The sequence below is a fragment of the Salvelinus namaycush genome, chromosome 18, assembly GCF_016432855.1.
Source record: "Salvelinus namaycush isolate Seneca chromosome 18, SaNama_1.0, whole genome shotgun sequence".
Classification (NCBI taxonomy): Eukaryota; Metazoa; Chordata; class Actinopteri; order Salmoniformes; family Salmonidae; genus Salvelinus; species Salvelinus namaycush.
The window spans coordinates 26828752-26846576 of NC_052324.1; the positions used below are offsets into that span (position 1 = coordinate 26828752).

Sequence of the window (17825 nt, forward strand, 5' to 3'; positions counted from 1 at the left end):
ACATTGAGTGTGAGGTTATTTTCCTGACACCACACTCAGAGGGCCCTCACCTCCTCCCTGTAGGCCGTCTCGTCGTTGTTGGTAATCAAGCCTACCACTGTAGTGTCGTCTGCAAACTTGATGATTGAGTTGGAGGCGTGCATGGCCACGCAGTCATGGGTGAACAGGGAGTACAGGAGAGGGCTGAGAACGCACCCTTGTGGGGCCCCAGTGTTGAGGATCAGCGGGGTGGAGATGTTGTTTCCTACCCTCACCACCTGGGGGCGGCCCGTCAGGAAGTCCAGGACCCAGTTGCACAGGACGGGGTCGAGACCCAGGGTGAGCTGAGCTGTAGTCGATGAACAGCATTACATAGGTATTCCTCTTGTCCAGATGGGTTAGGGCAGTGTGCAGTGTGATTGCATCGTATGTGGACCTGTTGGGGCGGTAAGCAACCTTTGTGTATATAGGCCCTGATCATTGGACCTGGTCTACTGTCAATGTGCTTGCTGAAGGTACTAATATTTTGATTTTATTTAACCTATATTTAACTGGGCAAGTCAGTTAAGAGCAAATTCTTATTTACAATGACGGCCTACACCGGCCAAACCAGGACGACGGTGGGCCAATTGTTCTCCGCCCTATGGGACTCCCAATCACGGCCGGTTGTGATAGAGCCTGGATTCGAACCACGGTGTCTGTAGTGAGATGCAGTGCCTTAGACCTCTGCGCCACTCGGGAGCCCCCATATTATGTTCTATTCTAAATAAAACATTCATATTAGGCTACATATTGTTTTACTACTTTTGTCTTCTTTACCAGAGATCAGTACACGATGGCTACAAGTTATTAGGATGTACTGTTGCCTAGGTATAGACAGGTTAGCTGACAACGTCACGAAAACGATGTGCACACTTCAGTGGGGCAGAAGGCTGTCTGTGGTGATTCTGGATGGCCAGATAGCAAGCAACAATGACAAGCTGCCATGTGAGGAATCGTAGGTGGTTCATTTCTGCTAGTTTTATCTTGTTCTTGATACCATGTCATGTGTTTTGAGATGCTTTGACTGATGTTACATTTATGCTAATATGGTTCAAATTCACTAGCTAACCAACAACTGTAATGATGTATTTGAGAGACAACCAAGGGTTTACTACGAAGCAGGTTCAAGGAGTTCGCCAGCTAACTTGCCTAAATATTGATATAACTGTTCATTATTTTGAAAGATACGCTTGAAATAAACCATAAAATCTATAGTTGTTTCTGGTTGCTTATCAAAGTTAGCCGGCTAACTCATTGATCCTGATTTGTAGTGCTCATTGGAGATGAAATATAGTTTACATGTTGTGAACAATCTAAGCCAACCCCGTCTGTTTTGCCCCATAGTTGCGCACACGTTGGTTTTGTTGCTAAAAACCAACCCGTCTATGATGCACTAAGCAAAATCATTATGGTGAATATTGATTATAGTAGTAGATATGCACAATGTCAAACTAAGCTTAGATGTCCACAAAGTAAGTCACACATAGAGGTAACAGTATAAGAGAAGTACAGTAAATACAGTAAATGTATTGCTAAAAAAATATTATATACATGAAAGTACAAGTGGATTTAACTAATTATTTTCCTGGAACACACTTTCAAACAGTTGCAACAAATCCGCGACCCACTTATCAGGGAAGCATACATTAAGATTGGTTATGTTTACTGACCTAAAAGGTGTTGGTTTGCCATTAAATAAAATATTAATCAGGGTAGAATGATATTGACTTGTCCTACACAATCATAAATAGTTCAGATATATGCATGTTATTCATTGTAGGCCTATTTAATCCAAGGAATATTGAATAAATGCCAGGTGCATTCGCATCATGTATGCAGCATTGGAATGAGCATTTTGCAACAACATACACAAATACTTATTTTCCACCATAATTTGCAAATAAATTCATTAAAAATCCTACAATGTGATTTTCTGGATTTTTTTTTTCTCATTTTGTCTGTCATCGTTGAAGTGTACCTATGATGAAAATTACAGGCCTCTCTCATCTTTTTAAGTGGGAGAACTTGCACAATTGGTGGCTGACTAAATACTTTTTTGCCCCACTGTATATATGTGTTATATATATATATATATAATTTAAATTGGTGCTGGTTCTTTGTGTGTTTGTTTGAAGGAGTACAGTGAAATGAGTGAGACAGGAACATCTAGTAGTAGTTAGAGGTTGACCGATTATCATCTTTCAATGCCGATACCGATTATTGGAGAACCAAAAAAAGGCGATACCGATTAAATCGGACGATTTATATATATATATATATAATAAATGACAATTACAACAATACTGAATGAACAATGAACACTTATTTTAACTTAATATAAATAAAATCTATTTGGTCTCAAACAAATAATGAAACATGTTCAATTTGGTTTAAATAATGCAAAAACACAGTGTTGGAGAAGTAAAAGTGCAATATGTGCCGCGTAAAAAAGCTAACGTTTAAGTTCCTTGCTCAGAACATATGAAAGCTGGTGGTTCCTTTTAACATGAGTCTTCAATATTCCCAGTTAAGAAGTTTTAGGTTGTAGTTTTTATAGGAATTATGACGCGTCGACTATTTCTCTCTATACCATTTGTATTTCATATACCTTTGACTATTGGCTGTTCTTATAGGCACTAAAGTATTGGCAGCCTAATCTCGGGAGTTCATAGGCTTGAAGTCATAAACAGCGCTGTGCTTCAAGCATTGCTAAAAGCTGCTGGCAAATGCAGTAAAGTGCTGTTTGAATGAATCCTTACGAGCCTGCTGCTACCTACCACTGCTCAGTCAGACTGCTCTATCAAATATCAAATCATAGACTTAATTATAATAAACTTACCGAAATACGAGCCTTTCGTCATTAATATGGTCAAATCCGGAAACTATCATTTAGAAAACAAAACGTTTCTTTCAGTGAAATACGGAACCGTTCCGTATTTTATCGAACGGGTGGCAACCCCAAGTCTAAATCTTGCTGTTACAATGCGCAACCTTCAATGTTATGTCATAATTATGTAAAATTCTGGCAAATTAATTACGGTCTTTGTTAGGAAGAAATGGTCTTCACACAGTTCGCAACGAGCCAGGTGGCCCAAACTGCTGCATATACCCTGACTCTGCTTGCACTGAACGCAAGAGAAGTGACACAATTTCCCTAGTTAATATTGCCTGCTAACATGCATTTCTTTTCACTAAATATGCAGGTTTAAAAAAATATAATTCTCTGTATTGATTTTAAGGAAGGCATTGATGTTTATGGTTAGGTACATTTGTGCAACGATTGTGCTTTTTTCGCAAATGTGCTTTTGTTAAATCATCACCCATTTGGAGAAGTTGAAGTAGGCTGTGATTCGATGATAAATTAACAGGCACCGCTTTGATTATATGCAACGCAGGACAAGCTAGTTAACCTAGTGATATCATCAACCATATGTAGATAACTAGTGATTATGTGAAGATAGTTTTTTATAAGATAAGTTTAATTAATGCTAGCTAGAAACTTACCTTGGCTCCTTGCAGCCACAAGGTCCTTTTGATGCTGCACTTGCGTAACAGGTGGTCAGCCTGCCACGCAGTCTCCTCGTGGATTACAATGTAATCGGCCATAATCGGCATCCAAAAAGGCAGATTACTGATTGTTATGAAAACTTGAAATCGGCCCTAATTAATCGGCCATGCTGATTAATCGGTCGACCTCTAGTAGTAGTTGGCTTAAACAATCCTCTATGGTGAGATATCACATCAATTCTTCTGACTCCTGATTTCATGGGCTTGACCAACAAGTCCAAAACCTCTCCACAGGGGAGCAGGCTCCTCCAGGGAAAGGTTGGCCAAGTCCACCCCGTAGGCCAGAGAGTTGTGAAGGATGTAGGCTAGGACAGAACACACTACTCCACTGCCCTCTAGAGGAAAAAGTGAAGTGAACACAATGACAAAACATTATTGCTCTTACAATTTCTACAACACTAAACAAAAATACTAAGCCTATTTTGTTGGAATGCCCGTTTAAAAATGTGTCAAACATGGTAGTTATGGTAAAGGGATGAGTTTAGTTTTCATCTGCTCATCATGTCCCAGACAGTGAGACTCACCCAGGGCTTGCTGGCAGTGAAGGACGTGGAAGTCGATGTGCATGCAAGCAGCCAACAGCAGGTGCTCATGGGTAGGATGCCACTTCAGTCTCCACACTCCTCCACCCAGGGCACTCTGACTTAGAGGCTGGCACATGTTTCTCTCAGCCCATAGGAGCACCTGCTCGTCATAGCTACAGGAGAGATAATTCCCATTATTCACTGGAGTGATCCTATGGCCCATACGATCACTCCAGTGAATAATGGGAATTCTCTCTCTCCTATAGCTATAACGAGCAACCTAAGGGCTTGACATCAAATTGTCCATCACATCATGTGTGTCCCAAATGGCAACATATTCTCTCTCTACTTTTGTAGTGCACCATACTATGGTAGTCGTCTAATTTAGTGCACTGTGAAGGGAATAGAGTTCCATTTGGGACGTAACACTTTATGTTGACAGACTGACTGATCATGTAGATGGGAGCTTGATGAACACAAGGGATATATTACAATGGTGAAAATAAAAGGCATTACTCAAATAGTGAAATCAATCTTCATGTACCTGCCTGTGGCTAGAATGCGCTCCCGACGTGGGCTACTGTGTATACTGCATACACTTAGAGTGCTTTCACCAGAAAGATTTTTTACATTTGTGCACCTACTTACTTTGCCATGGGTATTACAAATGCATTTTGACTCCTTATTATGTCAACATTCATTGGCATCCCTCGCCTCTTGCTAGTGAAAGTGGGGGAAGAGGAACCCATTCTAAGATTCCAGCCCTTAGGTTTGCAGTCATCCCCACCTGCCAGGTGCATTCCATCAGATGACAGACAGACAGACACACACAAACATACACACAGGGGAAGCTGGTCATTAAAAAAAAAAAATAATCTGCAAGTATGCAGACAACAGTAAATATGAGGTCACCAATTGAACTCGTTGCTATGGAAGATAAAAGCCAATAGTTAACTGAACAGCTTCTACCCCAAGTCATAAACCTTCTAAATATTTAGTTAAATAGTTAACCAAATAGCTATCCAGACTATCTGCATAGAGCCTTTTTGCACAACATTTTTGGACTCATCACATACGCTGCTGCTACTGTGTATTATCTGTCCTGTTGCCTAGTCACTTTACCCCTACATATATGTACATATCTACCTGAATGGCCTCGTACCCCTGCACATCAACTCAGTACTGTGTATATAGCCAAGTTATTGTTATTCCTGGTGTATTTATTATTACGTGTTATTACTTTTCTATTATTTCTCTGTTTTCTCCCTCTGAATTGTTGGGAAGGACCCGTAAGTAAGCATTTCACTGTTAGTCTACACGTTTACCAAGCATCTGACAAATACAAATGTAATGTGATTTAGTCACAAGACTAAAACACACAGAATCCATCTGATCAAAATGCATGATAACCCTGGCCATCTAGTGAAGTCAAAGTGTACACACCATCATACAGGGGCAAAAACAAAGACAGACAGACACACACAATAGGATTGGTAACCCTGACAGCAGGGGAATGTAATAATTTTTCACATATCCTGTTTGGAGGATTACGGATTTTGTGCTCATTCCCTCCTGAATCAAGTAATGTTTCAACTGGGATATCTGGAAAACAAGGGAGTTTTGGAAAGGTTTTGCAACCCTAGCCCAAACAAACTAACATAATGGACATGACAGCGGATATTAAGAAGCCAAACAAGCGGAAGAATAAACAAAAGTATTTGTAGCTGTTATCATCATACAATTGTAGATCTAACATAGCTTGTGTCAAAACCGTGCAGCTCATTGAGGGGCGGACACATAGATCCCTGTTGACTAAACTGGAGGAGGTACAGTCGGCCAATCCGAGTAACCGCCACCTCTGATCCCTGATGAATGCACATATAGAGAAGTGTCAGTGTACAGGAACCTAGCTCACGGCCATACCACCTTATACACAGACCAGGCCAGTGTCTCAACAGGTATGATAAGTAACATCTTTCTGATTTACAGTCAGTGACATACATCGTAGTGTATACAGTCATATCTTGGTTTTGATTGTCTGTCTAGTATTAGTGTCTACAGCAGGGCTCTCCAACCCTGTTCTCGAGGGGTATTCCAGAAAGCCCGATTAATGAGTTAGCGAGATCTGTCAAATAAAATTTTTAGCAAACTCCAGTTCCAGAAAGAGAGCTCGACGTATAGTCTGATTAACAACCATAGCAATGAATGCTCTGAAGCAAACCTGTTACCAACTAGGTTCACTTGATCTCAGCCTGTCCTGGTGAATAAGACAAGGCTTCTCCTCCAATCAGATTCTTGTCCGTCACTATGGCATGTCCCTTTGCGGAAAATACAATTGACATCAGAGCCTGCATTGTTGGCCGTGCATTATAAATGGAAGGAATTATTTGACCTTGAATAGATCCTTTAGGTCATTCAGAAAATATTATTTTGGAACGTTATAGTTTTTCAGCACAATCATGTAAAATGTCCAACTTACTCAACCCCTGCATAGCCAATGTAACCCAACGCGGTTTTGCTTCTTCTTCCGAAACTGTGGACATGTTTAAAGGAGATATTAAAATACATCTTTAGCTTTGCTTTTCCTTAGGGTGCTTTTTAGTCATTCAGTTTGTCATTCTTTTGTATTTTTATCTTATGTTTGTTGTGTAGTAAATATTTCAGCTTTTATTTTCATCATTTTTTATTTGTTTTCTCCTGTAAAGCACATTGCGTTGCATTCCATGTCTGAAATGTGCTGTATAAATAAAGCTTGATTTGACTCCTATAGGCCTATAAACTCTGTGTATTACTAGTTTCCTGTACAATGTTGCCGATGCTGAACGATTTGGAAAGGCAACTGTGTGTGGAGCCAAAAGAAGAGTATGCTTTGCATTGAATACCATTTTTTTATGCCTTTGTTGCATTCCCTGGCCCTCAACCGGTCATATAATCAAGGAGGACGTTTACAGAACTGCAGGTACAGTAGGTTGTGGTGAGTTGACTGCCAGCAATGTTTTACTAATTAATTAATTAATAAGACTAGGCAACATGATAAAAATTATAAATAGCCTAATTCATCCCGCATATTTTCCAAAGGTCATTGGTGTTAAAACTAAACATAGAACACATTGTTGACCGTGTTGTCATGAAAAGCAGTCTATGAATTCAATCAATTATTATTACGCATCCTACATAGGCTTTGAAATGGGTCTACCATTGCAACTGTGGCACCAGATTTGTAATAAACGTGCTCTATAAAAAGTGAAAGCATTATTAATAAAATCACCCATGTGTGTAAGCTAGGTCTATTAGATATTGGAATCCTGACACTTCACTTAAACATTTATTCTGTTTGCAACTTTCTGCCAGGCTGCCTCTCTGGCTTTTGCTGCTGTATTACTTTTTTGGAGGTAAATATGTTAACATATTCATTGTTACAATTATTTCTTGTTGTGGACTCTTGTCTTTTGACTCAATATCTGACAATTTTTCTGTCATTGACACGAGGACCTTTTTGAACGTTACATACATGCGCCAGTTGTCAGATCAACCAATATGCGCTTCGGTTAGCCTAATTACTTAAACGAGAAGCAGCCAATCTGGAACCAAGAAATCCTAGACTCCCTCATCTGGTTAAGGAAAGCCAGGTATGTTCTGGGAATCCTGAATTTGTTAAACTATCTTTCTGGAATACCCCCCTGTAGATCTAGCGCAATTGATTATAATAATTAGCTGGATGGTATGATAAATCAGGTTAGTTACAACTTTGGTAGGAGTGAAAACCTACAGCTCTCCAGGAACAGGGTTGGAGAGCCCTGGTCTAAGGTAGGCTGGACCCATGACATTTTTAATAATGCTTTTTTCTGATAAAAACTAGTTCATATTTCCCATTTGCTTGTCGTAGTTTTGAAGTAATCACGGAAAAAAAACAGGCCTTATTTCAGGGCATTTTTCACCTTGCCAGCTCCTATTATTTCTATTGAGCACCTTGGCACAAACTCACCTTCTGAATGTTCTATTCCCAGCCAAATGTCACAATGCCTGCTTCCCTGTTGTTGGGAATAACGCTTCGAACACACCGACTGCGTCATTGCATCACTGCTGCATAACATTTTGCGCAGCTAGGCAACTATACTGATGCAGGTACCTTTTGCAAATGGTCGCATGCGGTTGGACACATGGAGGAGAAAATCATTTTCGCAGTATCCTCAAAACCGTGTCTTTTTGACACAACTGCTGACAGCTACAGGGACATAAACACAAAAAATGCTGCTTGGAGACAAGTGTCCACGATAGTAGGATTGCCAGGTCAGTTTAGTAGTGAGCTTGTGCTAGATGTGGCTAGTTAGCGTTAGCTAGCTAGCTAACCTAGCTTGCTAACCTAGCCAATGAGGTGTGTGTGAAAGAAATAGTCAAATAAATTATGCTAGTTACTACCCCTGATAACTTTACCAAATGTTCATGTTTGAAAGAGTGTGAATGCTAGATAAATAGTAATGGAAATGGTAGATACTACTGTACCCCTGATAATTTGGTCAAATAACCGTGTGTCTATGTGTACAGTAGGTGACATGTCCATGATAGCTATCTAATAACTATAGTTATGCTAGGTAATGGTTTTGCTTATCATGTTCATGTCTATGTAGAAGAAGACTGTAGGAGGAAGTGGAGAGGACTCAGGGACAGGTATCAGAGAGAGAGAAGGGCAGAGAAAGAGAAGAAGTCTGGGTCAGCAGCTTCAGGCCAGCAGCCTTGGCGCTTCTGCCACATTCTTTCTTTTCTGGATCCATTTATTGTGCCTAGGGCAACGAGTGGCAATTTTAAAGCCAGACCCCTTACGTCATCCACAAATGTTGTCGCCACCGGTGCATCAAGACCCTCAACGTCACCTACAAGTGCGACCATCACCTCCACCGGTGTAGTGAGACCCTCTACAACATCATCCACGAGTATGACCACCACCGGTGCAGCTCTGGATCTGGGACCACCTGAGATTGTTATGAACCTCACGGAAGTGACCACTGAGGACCTCGTTGAACAGGATGTGGCCGTGGAGAGAAACGGAGAGAGAAACGAAGAGGAACAACGTCACACCAGGCGTCATCGGAGGTACCAGCCCCCAGATCCACTCAACTCATTTCAGCAGAGGCTCCTACAAGCCGTCGAGAGGGATGCAGCCCAACCTGATGCTCACAGGAAGGAGGATGAAGAGACCCCCTTTGCCATGAGCCTGGTGCCAACACTGAAGAGGCTGCCTCAGCAAAGAAAAGCAGCAGTCAAGGTTAAAATGTATCAGCTGCTTTTCGAAGCCGAGTTCAATGGTACGTTTTTTTTTCTCCACATCACAGGTAGTGTCATAAGTGTGCGACAGTGAAGTAAAGTAGGTCATTTTTAGAGTATACTCATGTAGGTTAATTGGTATTTCAGATCAAAGTATTAATATGAGGCAAATGTATAGCTGTTGTTTCTGGGTTAGAAAATATCCCAAAACAGGTTGCTGTCTAAATATTTGCCTGTCATATTCATCTTTTGATCTGAAATACAAATTCCATGAGTAAACAGCAAGTATTACCAACTTTACCACACTGTTCCTATATTTATGCCACTAACTACACTATACAAGCAGTATTTAGTTAACATAAATCTCACCTTTTATGGTGTCATATTATGTTAAGCTTGTATGTGTTGTTTTTCTCTTCCCTTTCAGAAATGGAGTCAATTTAGCCGGCCAGCTCACAGGAAGGACAGGAAGAGGAGAGGAAGGACAGGAAGAGGAGAGGAAGGACAGGAAGAAGATAGGAAGGACAGGAAGAGGACAGGAAGGACAGGAAGAGGAGAGGAAGGACAGGAAGAGGACAGGGAGGACAGGAAGAGGAGAGGAAGGACAGGAAGAGGACAGGGAGGAGAGGAGAGGAGTTGTCTGGTTGTTGTTTTGGCCTCTCTCATTGTACCTTTCTTTTCACACACGTCAGTTCTGTTTAAATTCAGTCAATTCATAGTCATTTGTTTATAAATTCTTAGGATAGCATTCATTATTAGTGTTACATAGATTTCTGAATTGAAACTCATACGGAGTTTTCACAGATGCTCTTGGTGTCTTACGAGACTAAAGGTCAATATATTTATTTCCTTTAAAACCACTTGAAAACCAGGGTGTTGAAACTTTTTGTGAAGTTATGTTCCATCGACTGGTCCATGACGTCCAGGGGCCATTTGTTTGTTTAGCTGTGTTATGGCTACATATTATTTCCTTTTTTTCAGAGACACACACACACACACCTCTTCATACCTCAGATCTCCAGTGCCCTGCCCTCTCTCTCTTTATGGCCATGTCTGAAGTTCCCCTACTACGTCTAGGCTTTATGAGTAGTCCCTTTAATGGTCTGCAGTTGTGCCAAAAATACATGCTCTTGTTGTTCTCTTACAGATTACAGGCTACACATTCATTTTATTTATTTTTTACACACACATACACACCTCTTTCAATAGTTCAATTTTTTAAAACATTTTTACAACACACATACCTGTCATGTTCTTTCCTGTACTTGAATACTTATTAAATTATAATGTTTTCATAGTCAGTTGTTTCATATCTAATTTAGACTTAATCTGCTTATTTCTTCCCTACACCTTTGCAGATCTAAGACAAGATGAAAGTAAAAACACATTCTCTTCCTAATTCGTTTTTTTCCCACCTGTATTTTGTCAGGCCAGTGAACATGGTGGTAAACTGTACTATTTGTATGGACCCTAGGTTACCCTTTCCCTTTGTTATCATACTAACTGTATGTCGTATAACCTTAATTAGTGCTCCCGCTCACCTGATGTACCATGCCAGGTGTGTATAATACTGACGTTAATGGGAGAGGGAAGGGGTTATTAAGGTGTGGTCTTTACTCCCAAATGTCACTTAAATATAGCTTCCAAATGAAGAGAGACAATGATACATAAAGTAATCTGGGGAAAAAATGCAATTTTATGGACAACGGTGGATGGTTCTTAAAATAACCTTTGTGTTATGGGGCTCTTAAAAGAGCCGTTTCACTCCACGGCATACTGCCATGGGACTTCACCTGCTGGCGATGAGAAGTAGGTGGTCAGCTTCTCCCTCACCTGGAGTGCCTGTCTGGGGGCGTTGTTGGCACCTGCCCTGGTGACATCAGGAAGGTGACCATTTGGCGTGCCCATCTCCATCCGGAGCGGCCCCTGGAATGACCTCCGCAGGTAGTTGTGGAGAACACATGTGGCCTTCACGCAGGCATCGACATTTGAGGGGCTGAGACCAAGCACTCTCCGATACATTCTCCATCGGGCTGCCAGAATCCCAAAGGCGCATTCAACAACTAACCTTGCCCTGGACAGTCGTTTGTTAAAGATCCTTACAGGCTTTGTCAATGGCAGCTGGCGTCCAGCGTAGGGCCTCATGAGGTTGGGTCTTAAAGGGAAGGCCTCATCGCCGACGAAGATGTGGGGAACAGGTCCCAGGTCTTCAGCCCCAGGGAGTGATGCAGGTGGTAGAATATCCAGGGTGCCATCCTGAAGTGCCTGGCCAAAGGCAGAGTCCTGGAGGGTCCCGCCATCACTTCCCTTGCCGTAAGCACCAACATCGACAACACGGAAACAGTAGATGCCATCTACTACAGTCAAGAGTACAACTGAATATGTACCCTTGTAGTTGTAGAATTGCGAACCTGAGCACGGTGGAGCCTGGATTACTACATGTTTCCCATCAATGGAGCCAAGACAGTTGGGGAAATTCCACCTCTCCAGGAACTCGGCAGCGATGGCCCTCCAGTCTTCCTCCTTGGGGACAGGCATGTATTCACCAACCAGACAGTCCCAAATGGCTTGTGCCACAGAGGGGACAATGCCTGCCACCGCGGACCGTCCAACTCGGAAGCTGAATCCTATGGTCCTGTAGGAGTCCCCTGTCGCCAAGAATCTAAAATATAATGATAAATATTGTGTATAACTTGAATTCCACCCACATATTATATCTACTCATATAGCTACCTCATTACTGTTTATTATGCTATACTAATTATATTGTAATACTCATCAACCATCATTAACAATGCCTTCATCAGGGCAGAAGGCACCTTTCTTTTCATTTGGTAACATTGCATAATTAAAAAAGGATTATAAACCAACTTTGGGAAAAGTTATGAACATGAACAGAACAATGAACATTCTGTAAAAGTACATCTGATGTCAAATAGGGACTATTAACTAGAGCCCTTTAGCTAGCTAGGTTGCACATAAAAACAATGTATCAAATATCAATCAATTATGGTATCAAAGGCTTTAAAAATGTACTAGAATGTAGCTTACCGGAGACAAATCGCCAGGCGTTCAACTGGGCTGATGGACTCCCGGTAGTTGGTATCCATCCGGGCGATCCTGGCTCCAACCATCTGGAGTAGGTGATCGAACTGGCTTCGGTCCAGACGAAAGTAACATCGGAATTCCTCTACAAACAGTCGAAGCTCTTGAATTAGACGGTGGAACTCCCCTGCCTGCTTTCGGGACTTGAACCATCTCTGAACCCACACAGACCTGCGCTTTCGGCGGGGCTGGTCCCGGCCCAACAGCGCGATCAAGACCACCTTCCTCAACGTTGGTCTCATTGTTGAAAGAGCCTACTCTGCCTATCTTGACTATTTATTATTTTTTACTGAATGTGTGCAAAAAAAAAATCTACATTCATATTTTGCTACTTTCTGCCAAGTCCACTCATACAATTTGATGTAGCTAGCTACACAGTTCAAACTACAATACGGTATCTTTGTTTACAGATCAACATATATTCTGAAAAAGAACAAGATAAGAAGTAACATACACGTGAAGCAGCTGCTCGGCTACAAACACTTCCTGATTGATCCTCCTACTTCACTGACTGGCTACACATTCAGCATCGAACCGTTGCACGGTGTTACAGAGACGTGGGCTAGCACTAGCAACCACTCACGCACAGTGGAGGTTTCCTGAACATCATATCATGCTGCCTACACCAACGCAAAACATGGATGGAAATCGACCGTTCGCCCAAATGTCTTACTGCACCGTGGTAGATAAAAATGACCAGTGTAAATTCATATGCTACACGCATAAAGATTCGGAGATGTTCAATGTTGGGTGGGTGTTAATAGCTAGTCATTTCCGTATATCTAACCATGCTTTTCTAACAACGATAACTAGCTAGTTAACAGAAAACTGTCCTAAATTGCTAGCTAGTTATTGGCATGTAGCTAGCAAACTAACATTACTTTTACATATCTCGTCGATTTGGGTGAGAAGCTCGTGCTGATGTGTTTTAGTTAGTGGCTAACAACAAGTATAAAAGCGGCCACTAGTGGTGCCAACTGAAGATTGTTAGAAGATTACCACCTGTAAGATAAATACATATACATGATAGCTAGAGATGTTGTTGTGACATGACGGCTAACATAATTTGCTTGTTTTCCTGTCCCAGTTTGACAAATGCCTCTGATGTGTGGAGCACAGCTTTCACTGGTGAGACATTGAACCAGTTTGTAAGTATACTTATTTAACCAAGTAGTATTTCCTTTCATTATTTGATAACAGAATGACACGCACTATTATTTTCAGAGACAGAAGTTTGCCTTGAAGTCAACAGCGGATTATATCATGAAAATTAGGTATGTTTTTCCCATTTTATTTTAATCCAAGGACCTCATGTACTCCTTGAGATCTTTACAAGATCATTGACTTTTTTGGACACATTTATACATTCCATGTCTTTATAATACTTGAACATTTACTTGTATTCCTCTCGTATTTTCTCCCAGGTCTGCGTGTGGCAGTGGGAGTGTGTCTGTATCAATGCAGGACAGCTGTGCAGTGCTCTGTGTAGGCACCAGTCCAGGGGACCTGAATGTGACTCTGTCCAGACTGAAACAGCCCGAGGCCAAAGAGAAACTGAGAGAGCTGCTGTTTAGAATGGCAGACAGTCTGACTCGTTTAGACCATACAAGTAAGGTTTGGGACGGAGCCCTCATTCTACATACAGAGTTCTCTTATCATACTGACTCTGATCTAGGGAAGTTCAAGAACTTGATAGTTGCTGGTACAGATTGCATGTGTACGATTTGATCCAACACCGGCACTCCTTACTCAGCGTTCTCTGCTGTGTTGTTTCTGTCTAGCAGGCCCAGCCCCATTCAGTCCTGGAAAGAGTCCACACAAACGCAGTACAGGTGTGCAGTGTTTTATTTTGTATTGTTACTTCACAATAAGACCATAGCTCGTCCTCATGGCTATAAAGGTGTAAAGTAAATGGTAATCTTGCTCTTTCAGATTTTGAGCCAAGGAGACAACCGCAGAGTGGCCAAACTCTGGCAGTCAAGAAGCGTCTTCCAGGAGATTCTCTTATCAACCCAGGAACAAGAAGGTACTTGTCTGAACCCTAAAGGGCACCCATGGTCCTTCATATTGCATGGGCCCTGGTCAAAAGTAGTGCACTACATAGGGAATATATCACATATATTAGTTGTTAATACTCCCATGCATCTGTGGGTCCATTTGCAAAGAGACAAATTAACTGATGTTGTTATTCTGTCCTTTTTCCAGAAAGCATCCAGCAACCGGGGTGGCATTTGATGAGGAAGATGATCAATGATGATTTGCTAAAGAGAAATGACCACAGTTGCCTTCCATCATCACTCACATTTCTGCTGCATATAACAATTTAGTGCATGAATGTTATTTTATTCCACTGACACTGCAACATCATTTTAAAAATCAACCTATTTAATGCTGTCTACATGATGACATAATCTGCTTTTTAAGGACTCATAAGGTGTCTCCCAAGTGACACTATTCCCTATATAGTGCTCTACTTCTGACCATATGGGCCCAGGTCAAAAGTAGTGCACTAATTATGGAATAGGGTGCCATTTGGAAAACAACCATGATGATCATTACCTCAATCACTGTGTGAAAACTTGAAACATGGTTTTTAAATGTATTTTAATCTTGACTTCTGTAATAAACATTCATTAAAAAAATTAAAAAAAACGTATCTCGTGTATATATAGATGAAGAGCCTCTAACTATTATTATTGTAATGGTGTGGGGGGAACTGTTGAATAATGTCAGTCAAAACTCCTCAAATGAAATTCATATATCACACTAGTGTTCTCATGACTTTATTGTAAGCAAAGTGCATATACGGTAAATTATTTGGTCCAAATACCTAATGTTTAAGGTAGCAAGTATACCGTAATTTCATTTATGAACAAAACGATAGAAACGACTCAACTGATGATACCTGATTTATTTGTTTTGTTTAAAAATCCAGATCACCAAACGTGAAGCACAGAGTACAGAAACACCATTAGAATCAGGAACAAGACCAAATGTTACTTTAAGACCCAATGTAACGTGAGAACAATATGAACAGATGTTTTACAACAGAATAATGTCAACAGACACATTTTCATAAAATATGAATATACATTTATATTCATATGCACACATACAGTCGTATGAAAAAGTTTGGGCACCCCTGACAATTTCCATGATTTCCATTTATAAATAATTGGGTGTTTGGATCAGCAATTTCATTTTGATCTATCAAATAACTGATGGACACAGTAATATTTCAGTAGTGAAATTAGGTTTATTGGATTAACAGAAAATGTGCAATATGCATCAAAACAAAATTAGACAGGTGCATAAATTTGGGCACCCCAATAGAAAAAAATCACATCAATATTTGTTAGAGCCTCCTTTTGCTAAAATAACAGCCTCTAGATGCTTCCCATAGCCTCTAATGAGTGTCTGGATTCTGGATGAAGGTATTTCGGAACATTCCTCCTTACAAAACATCTCCAGTTCAGTTAGGTTTGATGGTTGCCGAGCATGGACAGCCCGCTTCAAATCATCCCACAGATTCTCAATGATATTCAGGTCTGGGGACTGGGATGGCCATTCCAGAACATTGTACTTGTTCCTCTGCATAAATGCCCGGGTAGATTTTGAGCAGTGTTTTGGGTCGTTGTCTTGTTGAAACATCCAGCGCCAGCGTAACTTCAACTTTGTGACTGATTCTTCAACATTATTCCCAAGAATCTGCTGATATTGAGTGGAATCCATGCGACCCTCAACTTTAACAAGATTCCCAGTACCGGCACTGGCCACACAGCCCCACAGCATGATGGAACCCCCACCAAATTTTACTGTGGGTAGCAAGTGTTTTTCTTGGAACGCTGTGTTCTTTTGCCGCCATGCATAACGTCCCTTGTTATGACCAAATAACTCAATCTTTGTTTCATCAGTCCACAGCCCCTTATTCCAAAATGAAGCTGGCTTGTCCAAATGTGCGTTTGCATACCTCAAGCGACTCTGTTTGTGGCGTGTGCAGAAAAGGCTTCTTCTGCATCACTCTCCCAAACAGCTTCTCCTTGTGCAAAGTGCACTGAATTGTTGAACGATGCACAGTGAAACCATCTGCAGCAAGATGATGTTGTAGGTCTTTGGAGGTGGTCTGTGGGCTGTTTTTGACCGTTCTCACCATCCTTCGCCTTTGCCTCTCCGATATTTTACTTGGCCTGCCACTTCTGGCCTTAACAAGAACTGTGCCTGTGGTCTTCCATTTCCTCACTATGTTCCTCACAGTGGACACTGACAGCTTAAATCTCTGCGATAGCTTTTTGTAGCCTTCCTCTAAACCATAATGTTGAACAATCTTTGTTTTCAGGTCATTTGAGAGTTGTTTTGAGGCCCCGATGTTGCCACTCTTCAGAGGAGAGTCAAAGAGAACAACAACTTGCAATTGGCCACCTTAAATACCTTTTCTCATGATTGGATGCACTTGTCTATGAAGTTCAAGGCTTAATGAGCTCACCAAACCAATTGTGTGTTCCAATTAATCAGTGCTAAGTAGTTACAGGTATTCAAATCAACAGAATGACAAGGGTGCCCACATTTTTGCATATCCTATTTTTCACATCTGATTTAATTTCATACAACTTAATATTGCTACACTAAACATCTTTGTCTGGACAATACCCCAGTACTCAGCTTTTATTAGAAAATGAATGGCATGCCACTGTGATCATTTTCTGTGACGACAGAGTAAATTATTATGCAGCCTCAGAGGGGTGCCCAAACTTTTTCATACGACTGTATACTGCCTGGATAAATACCAAAGCATTTTGCTTTAGATGAAAGCTGAGTATTGACTAGAATCATTGAAGATTTATTTGCACCCATGTAGATTTGCACCTAACTAAGTTAGGCTAACTGATATTTGCTGGTGTCTTAAAAAAAAACTCCTGTGTTTAATAGTTTTTCTCCAGATACTTTTGTACAGTGAGATCTGCACCGAAAATAAAACTTAGGGCTCGATTCAATCGCTACCGTTGTAGCACGGTTGACATTTAAGGGTAATTTCCAATTGAGCCGACATGCAGACCGAATGCAGTCTCCACTAACGTAGGAACATTGCCTTTAAATGTAAATCACTCTACAACTCAGATCTTCAGCGCTAAGGACTCAATCGAGCTCTAAGAATATCCTCAATTTAACTGTTTGTTTTTAAAACCAAGCTTTGCTCAGGGAAAACGTCAATGGCCTTTATCTAGTATGCACAGGGATGTGTTGGGTGGCAAGGTTTAATTAGATCAAATAATGATCAACACCATCCAAAATGGTAGTCATGAAGTTTTAGATATATGGATAAAGAGCCTCTGTAACTATTATTATTGT

The 17825-nt window shown here is 40.9% G+C and overlaps 2 protein-coding genes across 3 annotated transcripts; one reads left to right on the plus strand and one right to left on the minus strand.

Moving 5' to 3' along the window:
- Positions 1-10743: 10743 nt before the first annotated feature.
- Positions 10744-12939, minus strand: LOC120062761 (protein ALP1-like). Its single transcript, XM_039012826.1, has 2 exons — positions 12426-12939; positions 10744-12036 (listed from the first exon to the last, which is right to left on the minus strand). The coding sequence occupies exons 1-2, from the start codon at positions 12719-12721 to the stop codon at positions 11136-11138; spliced, it is 1197 nt and encodes a 398-aa protein (XP_038868754.1). The 5' UTR covers positions 12722-12939; the 3' UTR covers positions 10744-11135.
- A 98-nt stretch (positions 12940-13037) lies between these two features.
- Positions 13038-15131, plus strand: LOC120062762 (protein PAXX-like). 2 transcript variants are annotated; one of them, XM_039012827.1, is made up of 7 exons: positions 13038-13229; positions 13567-13627; positions 13704-13753; positions 13904-14088; positions 14261-14311; positions 14412-14505; positions 14685-15131. In XM_039012827.1, exons 1-7 carry the CDS (start codon positions 13093-13095, stop codon positions 14731-14733), a joined length of 627 nt encoding a protein of 208 aa, XP_038868755.1. In that variant the 5' UTR covers positions 13038-13092; the 3' UTR covers positions 14734-15131. The 2 variants fall into 2 exon arrangements, with proteins under 2 accessions (XP_038868755.1, XP_038868756.1); XM_039012828.1 differs by having other exon boundaries at positions 14264-14311.
- Positions 15132-17825: the final 2694 nt, after the last annotated feature.